The sequence below is a fragment of the Chenopodium album genome, chromosome 3 (genome assembly GCF_948465745.1).
Source record: "Chenopodium album chromosome 3, dcCheAlbu1.1, whole genome shotgun sequence".
NCBI lineage: Eukaryota > Viridiplantae > Streptophyta > Magnoliopsida > Caryophyllales > Amaranthaceae > Chenopodium > Chenopodium album.
This window is the reverse complement of record NC_137836.1, coordinates 18,439,794-18,457,725: the sequence shown is the minus strand read 5'-3', so window position 1 is coordinate 18,457,725 and position 17,932 is coordinate 18,439,794. Positions and strand designations below refer to the sequence as shown.

General features: G+C 35.7%; 1 protein-coding gene and 1 non-coding gene across 5 annotated transcripts in view; both read right to left on the bottom strand.

Moving 5' to 3' along the window:
• LOC145623878 (phosphoglycerate kinase, cytosolic-like) overlaps window positions 1-17,932 on the bottom strand; it is a 44,909-nt gene that overhangs the window by 7,559 nt on the left and 19,418 nt on the right. For all 4 annotated transcript variants that reach the window (XM_081676772.1, XM_081676775.1, XM_081676774.1 and 1 more), the window contains 2 exons: window positions 15,071-15,147; window positions 14,928-14,977 (listed from right to left, as the gene is read on the bottom strand). In XM_081676772.1, the coding sequence (XP_081532898.1) occupies window positions 14,928-14,977; window positions 15,071-15,147 (127 nt within the window). The remainder of the gene's footprint in view (window positions 1-14,927; window positions 14,978-15,070; window positions 15,148-17,932) is intronic.
• LOC145625657 (small nucleolar RNA R71) lies at window positions 17,257-17,363 on the bottom strand. The gene has a single exon (XR_014110567.1). It is a non-coding gene; the product is annotated as a small nucleolar RNA R71 (small nucleolar RNA).

The window sequence follows — 17,932 nt, the reverse complement described above, 5'->3', positions numbered from 1 at the left end:
CAATGACAATTGCTCATGGTAAAATGAGTGGTACTCTTTACATGACAGCACGGGCATGTTGTTTAATATCAGTTGCAGTAGAAAATGAAAATTCCAAATTGTGGCACCAAAGACTTGGCAACATGAGTGAGAAACGGATTAAACAAATGCATTCTAAAGGGAAATTACCGGGCCTTGAATCAGTTGATATGGACATGTGTGAAGAATGCATACTTGGAAAGCAGAAGAGGGTAAGCTTCCAAACTAATGGTAGAACCCCAAAGAAGAAAAAGTTGGAGCTTGTACACTCTGATGTTTGGGGACCAACAACTACTTCATCCATAGGTGGAAAACACTACTTTGTCACTTTTATTAATGATCACTCCAGGAAGGTATGGGTTTACTTTCTAAAATAAAAATCCGAAGGGTATGAAACTTTCAAGCGATGGAAAGCTATGGTGGAAAATGAAACAGGTCTGAAGATTAAAAAGTTCAGATTCGACAATAATGGTGAATATGAAGACACCACATTCAAGAAGTTTTGCTATGAGCATGAGATCAAGATGGAAAGAACGGTGCCAGGTACACCTCAACATAATGGTGGTGTGGTGGTGTAGCTGAGCGTATGAACCGAATGTTGACAGAAAGAGCCAGAAGCATTCGTATACAGTCAGGTTTACCGAAGCAGTTCTGGGCAAAAGCATTTAACACATCAGCTTACTTGATCAACCAAGGACCATCGACTCCATTAGACTACAAAATACCAGAGGTATGGACTAGAAAAAATATAAATTTGGCTTACTTAAAGGTTTTTGGTTGTGTAGCATATGTGTATATTAGTGATCAAGGCAGGAATAAGCTTGACCCTAAATCTAAGAAATGTACTTTTATTGGCTATGGCGGGGATGAGTTTGGATACCGCATATGGGATGATGAAAATAAAAAGGTGATCCGGACTAGAGATGTGATTTTTAATGAAAGATTCATATACAAGGATAGACACAAAACTGAAGCCAGCGACTCAGTAAAAAGTGTGCCGATGTTTGTAGATGAAGATTATAGCCCCGATAGTACGGTGAAAGACACGCCTATAAGAGAACCTCAACAAGAAGAATCTGTTGGACATGTCCATACACCACAGTCCAACATGCCACAACCTTCTAGTCCAGCACCACTATTGAGAAGGACTACTCGTCCACATGTACCAAACAGGAAATACGTGAATTATTGACAGATGAAGGAGTACCTGAATGCTATAATGAAGCATGTCAGATAAGTGATGCTAGCAAGTGGGAGCTTGCAATGAAAGATGAGATGAAATCTTTTGACTTCAAACCAAACATGGGAATTAACTGAGTTACCCATGGGTAAAAAGGCACTTCACAACAAATGGGTATATCGAGTGAAAAAGGAGCATGATGGTTCCAAGAGATACAAAGCTCGATTAGTAGTTAAAGGATTCCAACACAAAGAAGGAGTTGACTACAATGAGATTTTCGCACCAGTTGTGAAACTTAATACCATTAGAACTGTGTTATGTATTAATGCCATTGAAAATCTTCATCTTGAACAATTAGATGTGAAGACTACATTTCTTCATGGAGATCTAGATGAGGAAATATACATGCATCAACCAGAAGGTTTCTTAGAAAATGGAAAAGAAAATATGGTGTCTAAACTTAAGAAAAGTTTATATGGTCTAAAACAAGCCCCGAGACAGTGGTACAAAAAGTTTGATAACTTTATGCACAAGGAAGATTTCCCTGACCAGTGTTGCTACATCAAGAGATATCAATCAAGTTATATCATTCTACTACTTTATGTCGATGATATGTTAGTAGCAGGGTCAAATATGGATGATATAAGAAGGTTAAAGGAGCAATTGTCAAAGGAATTTGACATAAAGGACTTGGGTCCAGCAAAGAACATTCTTGGAATGCAAATTACAAGGGATAAGCATAAAGGTATATTGAAATCATCTCAATCAGAATACATCAAACGTGTTTTACAGATATTTAGTATGAGTGATGCCAAGCCAGTTAGTACACCCTTGGCAACCAGACGGAGGAAGATAGAGACTATATAGCTAAGGTTCCATATGCGTCATACATTGGTAGTTTGATGTATGCAATGGTTTGTACAAGACCGGACATTGGACATGCAGTGGGAGTTGTTAGCAGGTTTATATCAAATCCAGGAAAAGTTCATTGGGAAGCAGTGAAGTGGATTTTGAGGTATCTATGAGGTACTATATAGAAGTGTTTGTACTTTGGTAAAGGTGAATTATAAGTACAAGGTTATGTTGATGCTGACTTTGGAGGTGAAGTCGATCGCCGTAAAAGCACCACGGGTTATATATTCACCGTTGGAAATACAACGGTTAGTTAAATGTTGCAATTACAGAAGATTGTTGCTCTATCCACTACAGAGGCTGGATATGTAGCGGTAACTGAAGCTAGTAAAGAGATGAAATGGCTTCAAGGTTTATTAACTGAGTTGGATTCAAGCAAGAGAATAGTGTTTTGTACAGTGATAGTCAAAGTGCGATACACTTGGCAAAGAATACAGCATTTCATTCTAGAACAAAGCACATTGGACTTCAGTATCATTTTATTCGATCTTTATTAGAAGATGAAGTGCTAACATTGGAGAAAATTCAAGGAACTAAGAATCCGGCAGATATGTTAACAAAAACGGTGACTAATGACAAACTGAATTTGTGTTCAACTTTAGTTGGCCTACTTGAGTAAAATAAGAAAACATTATCTTGCATGAAGTAAAGGTGTGAAGACAAATTAAAAATCAGTCTTCAAGTGGGCGATTGTTGAGATATAAGCCTTTATTTAACATGCTAAAAATATGAAAGGTTGAGGATTAAGGAGCCTTAATTTAGTGTAACTAAATTAAATTAATGGTTCATACATTTGCTAAATAATAGGTGGGTAGCATTGTTTCTATAAGCCTATATATAAGTAATGTTTTGTTTTTCATTTTTAAACATCCCAAAAACAAAAAGAAAACATAAGGCAGATAGAGAGAAGCTTTAAGAGAATTATTAGAGAAAATTCTCGGGTGTAATTGGGGTGCATATGGTTGAGTTGTAATAAGTGTTGTGAACACTTGTGTATTATTTATCTTCTTTAGTAAAGTTTTGCAGCATAATTAGAGATACAAATATTGCTCGTTTATTTGTATTGATTATATTATTATTTTTATCCCCACTAATCTAATTCTAAAGGAAATTTGCATAATATTTCCTAACATATAAATACTTCCCCTTTTGTTCATTATTAAGGACAAAAGTTTTAGAATAGATTTCAGCAACTTTCCTCTTAGTCAGCAACTTAATTCATTGAATTAGTTGCTCAAATTAATCATTGTAGAAGCAAATTTCAAGGTTTATTATCGGGTTTTCAGCAATTGTATTCAACATTGAAGCTCCATCTTAGTAACTTCTTCACTTTTCTGTAGTTTATTTTTTGAATTTATTTTGTTCTTGCAAGTCTTTTGTATCTCTTTTGATCTTGATAATGTTGCATGTTAGTTATATCTTTAGTAAATTACTTTTCCCCAATTATTGAACTACTTAAAGCCCTAACTTAGTACCAAGAGGGTTCATTGAACCCACATATTTTTTTGAAAAAAAAATATAAGTTTTAATTTTTTGTTTTTGTTTAAAAATAGTTAAAATAAATTTTTGTGAGGTAAATAATCAAATGTGTAAGTCTGGTCAATTGGTAAGAGAAAGATGGTTAGAGCAACAAGGCTCCTCTCAAGTCCAGGGTTCGAGGCTACCCGCCCTCATTTTTTTTAAAAATGTTGTAAGAAATTACCTTATAAAAAGGTAAATGTTGTAAGATACTACCATTGGTCGGAAACAACGATACACGGAACACAGACGATGGCGCATTCTGCGAACTAGATCCTGTGTCCTGAAATGCGGAACTGACTCGTTTCGGTTCGTGGTGGTTATCAATTTTTCACGTAATAAAAACCCATATCATCCAAAGAATTGTATTTAATTTAACTTTAAACTTTTAATTTCCATTTTTTTTCTTTTTTCAAAGAAATCAGATTATATATATGTATTCAAGGAAATAACCAAATGATCCGGGAACTCTATACCCTACGTACCGCGTTCCCGTTCCCGCACCACATTCCATAACGTCCTACGTTCCGGGTAACGTTGGTCGAAAAGTCACCGTTGACTTTCATTTTCCAGCGTTGACCACATCACGTGGCAATGACGTGACTTTTAATTCACCCTTTCCCTCCTTTTTTCTTAATTGGCACGTGACGTGGTCAACGCCGGAAAATAAAAGTCAACAATGACTTTTCGACCAAGGGTAATTTCTTAGAACATTACCCTTTTATAAAGTAGTTTCTTACAACATTTTTTTTATTAGATATTCTTGCAAAAAAGTGCTTTATAAGGTAGTTTTTCACAAAATGACCTTAATTAATATATGATCATCGGTTTTTTAAGATTTCGAACTCACGATTCGGAATTCCTAATTCCTTGATATGCCACTACTTAGTACTTTGCATGTTACTCACAATGAGTTGTGAGTAGTCCTCTTTGCTAGGGCTTGGGTAAAACTCAACCTAATGGTTAATTAAGTGACTTTGGGATAAGTATTGATTATTGAATTGATTATATGAGATTGTTTGTTAGTTCACTTTGATAGGAGTAGCTACCCTTGATTTTGTCCTTAATGGCAATATACAGGGCTTGAGTCTAGTTCATCATTAAAAGAAAAATACAAAAAGAGTTTGTTTCTTTTTGGCTATATATATAGCCTTGTTGCCAATTGCAATTGTTGTATGTGTATGTACAGAACCCATCACCTTACGATCCAGAGATTTAACGAACTTATAGAAGAAGGAGAGCCAACTCTAGGCCCTTAAATACTTCCCCAACTAGAGAGTTCAATTTCGAGGAACAACAAGAATAAATGGGTGAACCACCACCACCACCACCACAAAGACCTTTGGAACTCCAAGAGCTTATAGACATGGCCGGCTAAGGACCTGTGCAAACAGGCCCTTAGCACAGGGCCTCCAAATTTGGAGGGCCCAAAATTTCGGAGTCCAAGCCTTAAGTTTAATAAAAATAAAAATAAAAAAAATAAAAAAAATAAAAAAGAAAAGGAAAAAGTCAGCAATACTTCACGTGAAAAGGGCCAACTGTTCCTCACTTCCTCCATTTACTCCCCACTTGTCTAGATTCTTCATCTCCTTCCTTAGTAATTAGCTCTAGATTCTTCATCTCCTTCCTTAGTAATTAGCTCCATCAAAATAGCCCCAACTTCCCAAAATTTCTGAAATTTTCTTTAATTTCCTTTCTTTGATTCTTTGAATTATTCCTATTTTGTCATTTAATTTTATTGTTTTACCCCCAAATTTTTAATTTTCCAAATTTAACATTTTGGTTTCAAAAAAATTACAACGGGTATGAAGAATTTTTCATCAAATCTCGAATTGCTTTCAATGGAGATATTAATTTCGTGTATTCCACAATTAAACCCCTTAATTTTCGTTTATCAAACGGTAAAATTTTTTACCCCTTATAAATTTCATTTCAATCATCAATTTTTTTCAATTACTTGTGTTCTTCGTACTCAAATTACATTTAACAAATAAAAAAACAATTAAGAAATTGGTTAACAAGAAAATCAGAGCCAAGGGGGTTGCGGCAAATCGTGAAATCGCCAAGACGCCAACCATTGTGGCCTTGCGGTTGTGCGAGTTCGTTGCTGTGAATGCTATTCTTGGAGACTTGTATAGTAGCAGTGTAGCACGTGAATCATATATCAATGGCAAGTGGATTATGTCAGGTTGTTTCTATCCTTTTGCAATTTAAATTATTAGATTAATTGTATAATTTATTTTTTTGGGTGAGTTGTTTGATTGTTTGTTTAATTAGTATTTAGTAAGTACTGTTAAAATTTTATTTTTAGATTTTAATTATGCCTCCCAAAAGAAAGTATGTATGTGGTCATGATAAACGTATGAAAAAGAAAAAAAATGAAGAGTTAACTCAATCTCTAAGAGGATCCCTTCACAAATTTCTAATAAAAGAACCACAAATTTCTGTTGAAAATCAAGATGTTGATGATGTTAATGCTGAAATTCCCGAGAATGTTGATGATGTTAATGCTGAAATTCCCGAGAATGTTGATGATGTTAATGCTGAAATTCCCGAGAATGTTGATGATGTTAATGCTGAAATTCCTGAAAATGTGGTTCTTACTGAGAATGTTAATAGTGTTGATTTTGATGTGCCCACTGAAAATGATAATGTGGATGAAAAAGACAATTTGAATAATTTGTTGGTTGATGATGAAGAGCATGATACTGATGAAAATGGTAATAATAATGAAGAGCAACCAACCCAATTTGATTACTCTTTTGATATATTTGATCCAAGAAATTGGGATGCTCTTGAATCGAAAATGATTGATTTAGTAGTGACGAAAGGCCCTAAAAGAGACCATTCTATTGTAAAGGGTCCTAAAGATAAATTTTCTAGACGCTTTACGGCTAATTTATATACTAGAGTTTTATCTAATGGAGAGAAATGTGATCGAGATTGGCTTGTTTATTCGAAAGAACTTGATAGAGTATTTTGTTTTTGTTGTAAAATTTTCAAAAAAGGAATTGGTAGAGGTCAATTAACTAATGATGGTTTTAGTGATTGGGCACATATTGGTGAGAGACTTAAAGAGCATGAAACCGGTATTGAACATGTTAAGAATATGGCAACTTGGTATGAGTTGCGTCTAAGGCTCAAAAAGAATGAAACTATTGATAAAACAGCTCAAAGACTAATTGAGAAGGAAAAGGATCACTGGAAAAATGTTTTAAAAAGAATTGTTTCAATTGTGAAATTCCTTGCTAAACATAGTTTAGCCTTTCGTGGTTCTAACGAGAAATTATATCAAAATAGCAATGGCAATTTTTTGGGCTTGATTGAAATGTTAGCAGAGTTTGATCCAATTATCCAAGAGCATGTTACACGTATCACAAATGATAAGTTACACTTTCATTACCTTGGGCATAACATCCAAAACGAGCTAATACTTTTGCTTGCTTCTGCAATTAAAAATGAAATCTTAAAAAAAATCAAACGAGCAAAGTATTTCTATGTGATACTGATTGTTAGGATTCTTAAATGTGAATGATACAACTGGTTAGGGGCTTTTTGATGTTTTATAAAAAGAATTGAAAAATCTTGGTCTTGACATATTTGATGTACGGGGACAAGGATATGACAATGGGTCAAATATGAAAGGAAAACATCAAGGTGTACAAAAGAAACTTTTAGATATAAATCCAAGAGCCTTTTATACTCCTTTTGGTTGTCATAGTCTTCATTTAACATTGTGTGATATGGCTTACTCTTGCAATAAAGCTAAGGATTTTTTTGGAGTTATACAACGCATATATACCATTTTTGCTAATTCTACTAAGAGATGGCAAATTTTGAAAGATAATGTAAAAGTGTTAACTCCGAAATCATTGTCATCCACTCGTTGGGAGAGTCGTATAGATAGTGTCAAAGCTATAAAATGTCAAATGTCAGATTTTAGAGAAGCTTTACTTGAAGTGTCAGATAATGATCTTGATTTTAAACTAAGTAGTGAAGCTAATCTTTGGCAACAAATGAGCTAGGTGATTTTGAGTTTTTAATGTCAATTATTATATGGTTTGAGATATTGTCTGCAATTAATATGGTTAGCAAGCTTTTGCAATAAAATGATATGGTTATTGATGTTGCTATGGAAAAAATAAAGGAGTTGATTTCATATTTTGAAAAGTATAGAGATACTGGATTTTATAGTGCCTTGGATGATGCTAAAGAAATTGCTATCGAATTGAATATCGATCCAATATTTCCTCAAAGGCGTGTTATTAAAAGAAAAAAAACAATTTGATGAGAATTTAGATACCCCTTCACTTGAGTTATCAGGAAGAATCTTTTAGAGTAAACTATTTTCTTATCCTTGTTAATCAGGCTATTGTTTCTCTTAATAAAAGATTTAAGCAATATCAAGAGTATGAAAGTATATTTGGTTTCATGTTTACTTCTGAAAAGTTAGAATCATTAGATGATGCATCTTTGAAGTCGTGTTGTAGTCATTTTGAGCAAGCATTAAGACATAATGGGCAATCTGATATTGATGGAAATGAACTCTATGTGGAGTTTAAGTTATTAAGGGATATTTTTTCATCAATGCCAACAAAAAAGATGGGAGTTATTGATATATTAAAATTTTTGAATGATGTAGATTGTTTTCCGAATGCTAGTATTGCTTATAGGATCTTATTGACTATTCCTGTGACAGTTGCTTCTGCAGAAAGAAGTTTTTCAAAATTGAAGTTGTTGAAATCTTATTTGCGGTCTACCATGTTACAAGAAAGGCTTAATGGATTGGCGTTGATAGCAATTGAAATTGATCTTTTGGAGAAGGCGGAATATGAAGATATGCAAGAAATGCTAGAAGAATAGCTCTGTTTAATAGTTTGATCTTTTAATAATTAAGAATGTATTTTGATATTAATCATATTATTTACAATTTAAATAAAGTACTTTGTGTTTTTATGCTTCTTTTTAATATATTGTTATATGATAATTTCGTTTTTAAAAAAATTTAGGGCCCAATTTCTAAGTTTAGAACAGGGCCCCCAAAATGATTAAGACGACCCTGCTTATAGAGCTTCAAGTGGGGTTGCTCTTCCAACACCTCCGACCAATGTTTTTTAGATTCAGCTCGTGATGATAAATTTGATTGAAATGAGGCAATTTAATGGAGCAAAGCTCGAGACCCCCTTGCACACTTGAACGAGTTTGAGAAATATTGTAACACGATCAAGGTGAACGGGAATGGGGTCTCTGAAGAGATTGTGAGATTAAAGCTTTTGAGATTAAAGCTTTTTCATTTCTCCCTAATAGGAAGAGCTCTTGAGTGGCTTGAGAAGGAGATAAGGCCCAATTCTTTGAGAACTTAGGATGAAGTCACCACGACTTTCCTAGCAAGATTCTACTCTTAATAGTAGACGGCCGAAGCAAGGGCATTGATCCAAGGCTTCCGGCAAAGACCTAGTGAAACCATATATGAGGCATGGAAAAAGTATAAAGAATATCAAAAGGAGTGTCATCATGGTATTCCCACATACCATGTGCTTCAAATTTTCTATGGAGGCTTGAGCCCCAAGGGAAGCCTAGTTTGGATGCGAGAGCCGGTGGATCGATAATGAATAAGACAGAGAAGCAAGTGACAAAGATCATGGAGGATGTTGTGAGGCACCATATGGTTTGGCAACAAGGGGAAAGGGAGTCCCCAAGAATATAAGGGAATGTGATTTACTCCACCGATCACCTCAGACCATCAACACTCATGGTATAAAATTTATACCATTCCTCTCTCTTTACCACTTTCTCACTCCTCCACATCATCTATACCACAATACAATATACTTTCTCCAAAAATCATCCCTCCCGTGGTATAAAAAAAAGTTTACAACCACACTTTCTCTCTCCTATTTGTATTAATAATACACTTAATTTAATTATAATTATATTTCATTTTATTATTGGAAATAACTAATTAATATTTGTAAAGTTAATTAAATAAAATAAGCAATTTATGTAGTAAAAAGTGAATTCGAAAAAATATATAAAACTATATTAATATTGGTGTCTATGTGTAACTGTGTAAGTCTTGAAAAAATATGAACAATGGTAATTTTTTCATAATTTTTTACTTTATAATTTTTTCTTAAAATGCAATTAAAAAAAAAAAAAAAAAAGGTTCATGTTTCACGGGGACCAAAGCAATTGTTTACCATGGGATGGTATAATACCATCAAATGGTATAGTTTTATACCACTAATGTAGTAAAAAATTGCATGTTTTTTATGAGTTTTTACACCGTGGTACAAAATTATACCACGAGTTTTACATCTCAAATCACCAATCTCGGCAAAGAGATGACATCAATCAAAGCCAAGCTTGATTATCTTTCTTCACACCAAGAGCATCCTTCCCAATCTAAGGGGAGAGGTATGAATTCTAATCCTTCTACTTCTACCTCTAATAACATGCCTAGTAGGTGTCTTTTTTGTGAAAATTGTGGCTCTTATGATCATGATACTTCTTCTTGCACTTATGACTCCCAACCCCAATATGAGGATGGTAATGAACTTGAAAATGGATATGTGAATGCTTTGTCTTATGATAATAGACCTATATGTGACAATCAAAGGTATCTACTACCTAATCAAAGAGGGCAAGGGGGAAATTCCTATAATCAAAGAAATAATGATATGATTACCATAACCAAAACCAAGGGACCAAAGGGACCGAAATCCCTAAGGTAACTACAACCAACAAGGTGGTTATGGTAACCATAACCATAATAAAGGGAAATATGGGAATCAAAATCAATATCACCAAGGACGAAACACTAATGCTAGGAACAATTGGAATAATATCAACATTTGAGGGTTTTCTAATCAAAATGCTTCTAATTCCAATGTGAGAAGTACTAAAGCTCCTTAAGATAATTATTATGCACATGCACCTGCACTTAGACCTAATTTAAAGGAAATGATAGAAAGTCAAACAAAGATGTTCAACACTTTGATGGCCACTAGTAATAAGAAATTTAGTGAAGTAATGACTCATAATAAAATGCTTGAAACACAAATTTCTCAATTGGCAAATGCTTTTAAGGAAGGGGCTATCACTTCCAAACTTGCGCCACAAGGGCTAGACCCAAAGAGGTCCATCAATGCTATAACAACTAGGAGTGGGAAGATTTTGGAAGAGAGTGTCCCGAAAGAAAAACTATGAGTAAGTGAGCCTCCATTTAAGAGTGAGTTTGTGCATGAAAGAGAAGGAGCTTTTAATAATGAGAAAGAGAAAGAAACAGAAGAGTGGAGAAAGAAAGAGATTTGGATATTAAGGAAAAGAAGAGGGGAAAAAGAAAGAGATTTGGATATTAAGGAAAAGAAAAAGGGAGATAGAAAAATATTTGGATATTAGGGTATTGGATTGTTAGGGAAAAGAATCATCAACTTATGAATCATCACAATTATCATCAAAAAGAGACCAAGGGCAAACCAACCATGTCATGCATTCAACCATCAAGATATCCAACCTCAAATAGACCAAAGCTAATATAGATGAAAGAGGCTCTAAAGCACACATATAATAATAAGTAAGGCAAACACATCAACATTCCACATCTAGGCTCAAACTTCTCAATACATGCACAAAAATAGCATTACAAATAAGCTCATACACTATCAAAACTGAAAACCACCCCTATGCACAAGGACGACAAGACCTCCCCAAGCTAGACATTTGCTTAAAGTTCCCATAATAAAATGTACATAATGAAAAATATCATCCTCCGAAGCTAGAAATCGACACCGCCCTCAGTGTTACAAATGATGGGAATGGAGAAAAGGGAGCGGTAACTACAAATGTCTACATATCACCCCCATCATCCTCTTGGCGGCGATGGCATGAATAATTTGGATCTACATCGCCAGTATAAGAGGGATGATCAACATAAGGAGGAAGATCTTAGTTGGGACAATTTTGGTAGTGGCCGAAATCCGACGCACTACTCTCGCCCCAACCACCATCATACCCGGGTACATCAAAAGTATCCCTTAAGGAGTGGTTATCGATGTCCTTGGGGGTCATATTACCACAAGTCTCGGTGACGTGGTAATAGGAAGGGTCCCCCCTAAAGTCACAACCCCCGGGTTGTGTTTGTGTATAATCGAAGGGAAGATAAGATCGTAACTCCGAAATGGAGCTACAGGGCCCTTGCCAATAACAGTAGGTGGGTTGGTTGTTCCAACCCGGAATTGGCCCTTCTTGAACGAGGCGGTAAGAGTAGTTGACATAGGAAGGAAAGTCTAGCCTTTCAACTTGGTTTTGATATGTCATCTCACAAACGAAGCTTTGGTATTCATTTGCTTGTAAAATTCTTTGGTTGGTTAGATTGAGTTGGTTGAAAGTAGATTCTAGGTCAAAGGAAGAAGAAGATGAAGAAGAAGAAGAGGAACCACCTATGAATTGTGGAATAGTGAAATTGCTATGGCGGCGAGGTTGGGATGGTTGGTCTTGGGAATTCCTATGGGGAGTGGCTTAATTGGCACTTGCCAAGTGTTCCCCACGGTGTTCATCACCGCTGCATTTGTAAGCATGCAACGGTGCTAACTCTTGACCAACCAAGAGTATTGTGTCACACGACCATGGATTTCAACAAGCATATGCATTGATGAAAGTCCACCAATGTCAAGGACATTGGAACCATTTATAAGTAGTTGGTATACCCCAATGCCTTTGAGATGATCGTGATCATTACCCCGCATTTTATCTTTCCTCTTAACTCCATACTCTTCCTTATTTCTATACACCTCTTTATAAACAAGTATCCCATATTTACATTACCCTTAAGGTCCCCCTCAAATTGAAAAGTTATAAAGAGGCATTTAATCTCCTCTTTATTGAGCTTTCTAAGGTCTTGCTTCGAAAAGCAAGCATACCCCATAATTCGCATGAATATACGGAGCGCAAGGTGGCTAGCATGGCTAGACCGGGTAGTAAAGTTGGGATACCTCATTATAGTATTCCACCAAACTTGCTCTTCATGAGTCTTTAGAGACTAAGGAAAATAGTGTAATGGATGGGACAGAGTAGTGGACTAGTGGTAGAATGCACACAACATAAGCGTATAACATAACTTAACATATACATTTTTTTCCTTCTCGTTCTTTTTTCCTTAAAACATTGTGTTTTGCAAACTTTTCTCCCTTAAGAATATTATATTTAGGAAAAATTGCAAAAAACCACCTTTTATAACAGTTTTTTTGTAAAAAAAAAAAAAAAACACCTTATAAAATCTTTTTTGTGAAAGCACACCTAAAACCACTTTTTTTTTTTTTTTTCGAATTAACACCTTAACCAAGTTTCCAGTGTTTGACTTGGTTTTCCGGCGCTAATGCACGTGTGGGTCACGTTATCTCATAAAACCACATTCCTTTATATTTTTCCCCTTTCCCTCACCAACACCACCTCACCGCCATCACCACTTCACTGCCACCCCCCAACACCACCTCACCGCCACCACCATCTACCACCCTCACCAACACCATCTCATCTAATAAATCTACTCCCATGAAAATTTCATCCACCCAAAAACCCCACACACCTCCTCACTCCCTTCCTCCATTGAAGCCCAATATTGCAAGCACATAAATAAATTGAATCAAAGACCATATTGGTGGCATACTAAACAAATTGGCCCCTCGAAATTACTACTAATTTCATCATAAACACATTGGTGGGCATAAATCAGTCCCAAAATAGCAACCTAAATTTTCAATTACAAACCGTAATTTATGTAATTTTGTAAATCTAACATAATTAATAAGCAATTTCATTAATTAAACAACTTACTAGCCTCGAAATTAGGTTAATTACAGCAATTTGAGCTCAACAATGGAGTTTCCTCCTTCAATTGAAAGTAATTGAGGCTTGTTTGGAAGAATAGAGGTGAGAGAAAGTTCAATTAGAGGGAAAAAAGGGGGGAAATTAAGAAAGAGGGGTTTTGACCGGTCCACGTGCGACACAGGTGAGGGTCACTGAACACCAAAGTCAAACACCAGAAACCAAGTTAAAGTGTTACTTCACAAAAACAACAACAACAACAAAAAAAAAAAAAAAAAAAAAAAAAAAAAAAAAAAAAAGTGGTTTTAGGTGTGCTTTCACAAGAAAAAATTTATAAGGTGCTTTTAAACACAAAAAAAGTGTTATAAAAGGTGGTTTTTTGCAATTTTCCCTTATATTGATTACTTTCTTGATATTCTTCTCACACCTTTTCATTTTTTTCCCTAAAATTATTACAGTTTTATTTTTTATCCACTCTTTAGATCTCATCTTCACCTTCTTTTATAGAACTTCTTAATTTACTTTTTATCACATCCTCTTATTTTGGGTTTCCATACACACCGTTCTTGTAGCACCATCACATTCCTCACTCTCCACCCAACATCCCATCCTTTTCCATTAGCAACCCTTATCCTTCCCCTTTCATCATTAGCCTAAAACCTTCCTATTCTATTTGATATAACTTCCTCCAAAATTTCAGGAACATGCACATCGGTATTCATGAAGATGAAGAGTCAGAATTTTGTTAAATTGCTTTTGAAAAACAAGATATAATCACAAGGGTTTGTGGATTTCACAAACCACAACAAATTCATGAATTGAGAACTTGATGATTCAGCTATAGCAAGGAATAAATGAATGACGATAAATCATGATTCAGTCATACCTTTGATTTCTAATGGTGGTCTATGGCTTTTCTTTTCCCTTTCTTCTAGGTAGCAGGAATCAGGCGATTGGGGAGAGAGCCAGAGTAAAATCTGTGGTAGAGAAGGGAAGAGGAAGAAGGGCAGATGATTTACAGGTGGTAGCTGTGGCAGTGGCAGATAGTGGTGGGCCTGATCGGGCGAGTAGTGTGTGTGGTGGTTGATGTGAGGATGGGAGGGGCAGCAAGGGAGGATGGTTGGACAGTCGTGAAGAACAAAAGGGGTTAGGAAAAGAAACCTGGGATAAAAAATTTGTTTACCTATTTAACAAGTTGCAAGTCACAACTCACAAGAGACCAATTTTAGACTCAAAAGGACTATTCACAATTTATCAATCAGTAGGTAGGACTATTTAGAAAGGATGAGAAACAGTTGGGAGTTTGGGGCTGTTATTGTCAGTTTTTCTTTTTTTTAAAAAAAAAATTATTTTATTATAACTTTATTAATATTATGTAAGATGGGTGAAAGAGTTGATAAGAAATCTAGCTGATTAATGAAATCTGCAGATTCATAAAGCAATACTCCATATATCAAGGATAAGTTATACATACAAATTCTTCAGTCCTGATTGATCTGCAGACTTCAGACAGCGATTGACCAACTGAAACAAGTTATATAGAGGTAGATTTAATATCCACATCTGCATAACAGCCAATTTGGGGATTCACTGAATTGGAAGGGAGCATGCAATAACCTTTTCATTGATCTCTAGACCGAGAAAATTTAGATCCTTCTGCATATTAGCCATTCCCATGAGAAATAATCCATTTCCTACAATAATTGTAAACTTTTAGTCAGTGGTAGAAAATTCACACTCTTCTTTGGCATAACGATAATCTATTAGAATTAGAGACTATATACCAAAAAGGACACTATAACCTCTCAAGGCTCAACAATGTGAGAGTGCTACAAACAATGAATGCTGAAAACCAGAATCAATATGTTAGATTAAACTAGATACAACTATCAAATCAGGTGCGGATCCGAGCGTTCCTTACCGTCCTAAGTTCTATACAATTAATTAACCATCAAAGATTAAATTAAAATGAAGTGCAGAAAAAATACAGAACACTTTCACATCATTGGATTGTAACTTGCTGTTGGAAACCTATGTAATGTCAACAGAAGTTCCTCCATCTGCCCTAGGGGATATAAGTAGTGTTTTCTACATTTGTCCATTAAATAGGGTGACTTTGCTCAAAGGGGTTGGGCAAGCAGGGCAAAGTTTTTCCAATGTTGAGAAAATTAGGATCATGGTTCATGTGAACTCACCCGATGGGGTCAAAGGACAACCTGAGGCGGCAACATGGATCTTCTCCTGATTTGTTTCCTTTTTCTTTCTCTCTTATATGTACAACCCTTCAATTGCCAGATTCATTATTCAAAAAGATTAAACCCTATTTTTGGTGAACAGATTTAGAGGAAGTTGTGTTAACTCTAAGGGGTGTTCACCAATGGTGGCATATTTGCTTCTAAGAACCACTGCGCAACTCTACCTGTTGATTTGAGATCTACAAATTCAATAAAGTTCTTTAATTTCTCTTACTATTTTTACTACAACTATAACAGGCTAACAACAAACAACTTGAGCTCATAAGAATAATGCTTTAAAATTAACTCAAGAAAACTTTAGCAACATTCAAAATGTGACCACCATCTATATCATCTTTCCTGGGGATGCAAATGAGTACATATTCATGTTAGTTTCACTTAGACAAGCTTCCACTACAAACCCATTCATTTAGTTGGTTATATGAATAAATCATCCATTGTTAGAAGTACTTGAGTGACAAGAAAGGAGATAGAAAATGAAAAGCGAGAAAAGTCCTACATAGAGAGAAATTAAAATTAAACTTTTTCCTTGTTTATATGTTTGATTGGTTTACTATAATTTGGGAAGTGGAAGGAGAGATGATGGACCGAGCAGGTGCCATGACCAAGCCAGGCTTTGGGTTTGGGGTAATGCGATGTGCGGGCGGGGGTGGGTTATGGACCCCTTATTTTTAGTTGATTTTAACCGGTAAAAGTTACTTAAAATCAAACCAAATTTGGCTTTAGCTTATTTGAACGGTAGTATCTTGGTGGTTGATTCAACGCCTCTCTTGAGTTCGACCCTTTCTTACCCTTGCTATTAGTTAGTGAGACCAAGATAGGATTTATCTTTGGTAGGCTCAACAACGGCCAATCAAATTTTAGCGTCGTTGCCAAGGAGGCAAAGTCACATTGAATGTATTATTGTTGAATGAAACTAAATGTGTGTATATGTATAATAGTTTCCTTATCTTAATTTTTGTTCTTGTGTTCTTAACTTGTGATAGTCATTGCTAACGTTTTTCTTAGCTTTGTTTCACATTGCATGACTCGAAAGAGTAAGCAATCATCGCTTATTACCGTTGATCTAGAGTTGAACAAGAGAGGAATACAAGGACCGAGTTCTCCATTGTTTATTCGGATTCCAATTCGAAAGAGGTTTTTGTAACCAACGAAGAAGACAAAATGGGAGAGAATCCTCCTTCACCTTTGCTAAGAGACTATGACCACCCCAACGCTTTCCAGCTTCGGAGCTGCATACTTCTTCCCACCACAAATGCAAACTGCTTCGAGCATTCACCTCAACTAATCCGTATGATTCAAAGCGATCAATTCAGAGGTAGTTCTCATGAGTGTCATTTTTCTCATTTGGACAACTTTCTTGAGTTGTATACCACTATCAAGCAAAACAATATTATGGAAGAGTTCATCCGTATGTACATGTTCCAATTCTCCCTCCGTGACAAAGCAAAGCATTCGTTGAGAACGGTTGAAGAGGGATCATTAAGTACATGGGACGAAGTCACTAGAGCCTTTCTTGGAAAGTATTGTCCTCCGTAAAAGACCGCCGAATTGAGAAGAAAGATGACCAATTTCAATCAACATATTGATGAAACATTGAGTGAAGCTTGGGAGCGTTTCAAAGATTACACAAGGAAATGCCCACACCATGGTTTTACATCATGGATCATTGTACAAAGCTTCTATGACGGTCTTACTCCTATTTCAAGGGCCAACCTTGATTCTGGGGCCGGTGGTAGCCTTAAAAAACTATCGGTGTGATTGAGGAAGTGGCCAAGCATTATGCATATGGAGGTGTTCGAAGGAAACCTCAAACAAAGAAGGGTGGAATTCATGATCTTAGTGCAATAGATCTTATTGCATCAAGGTTCGATACGCTATCTCACAAGCTAGATAAAGCTACCCTGGCACCCTCAATCTCATCTTCACAAGTCATGTCTTCTCATTGGAGGAAACGATCACATGTCCTCTTATTGCAACTCAACAAATCAAGAACAAGCGGCAGCAATTGGCAAATAAATGAGCAATAGTCCAAATCCTACAACCAAAGATGAAACCCCAACAAAACACGAGATAGAAGAAACAAAACCAAGGCCCCCCACAAAACAACTACAACCAAAATAAAAACCAACCTCAAAACCACTACAACCAAGTAACGAACCCCATTCTCAAAACCAACAAACTCCATATCGTCATCCTAACCAAAGAGATCAAAACCAAGAAG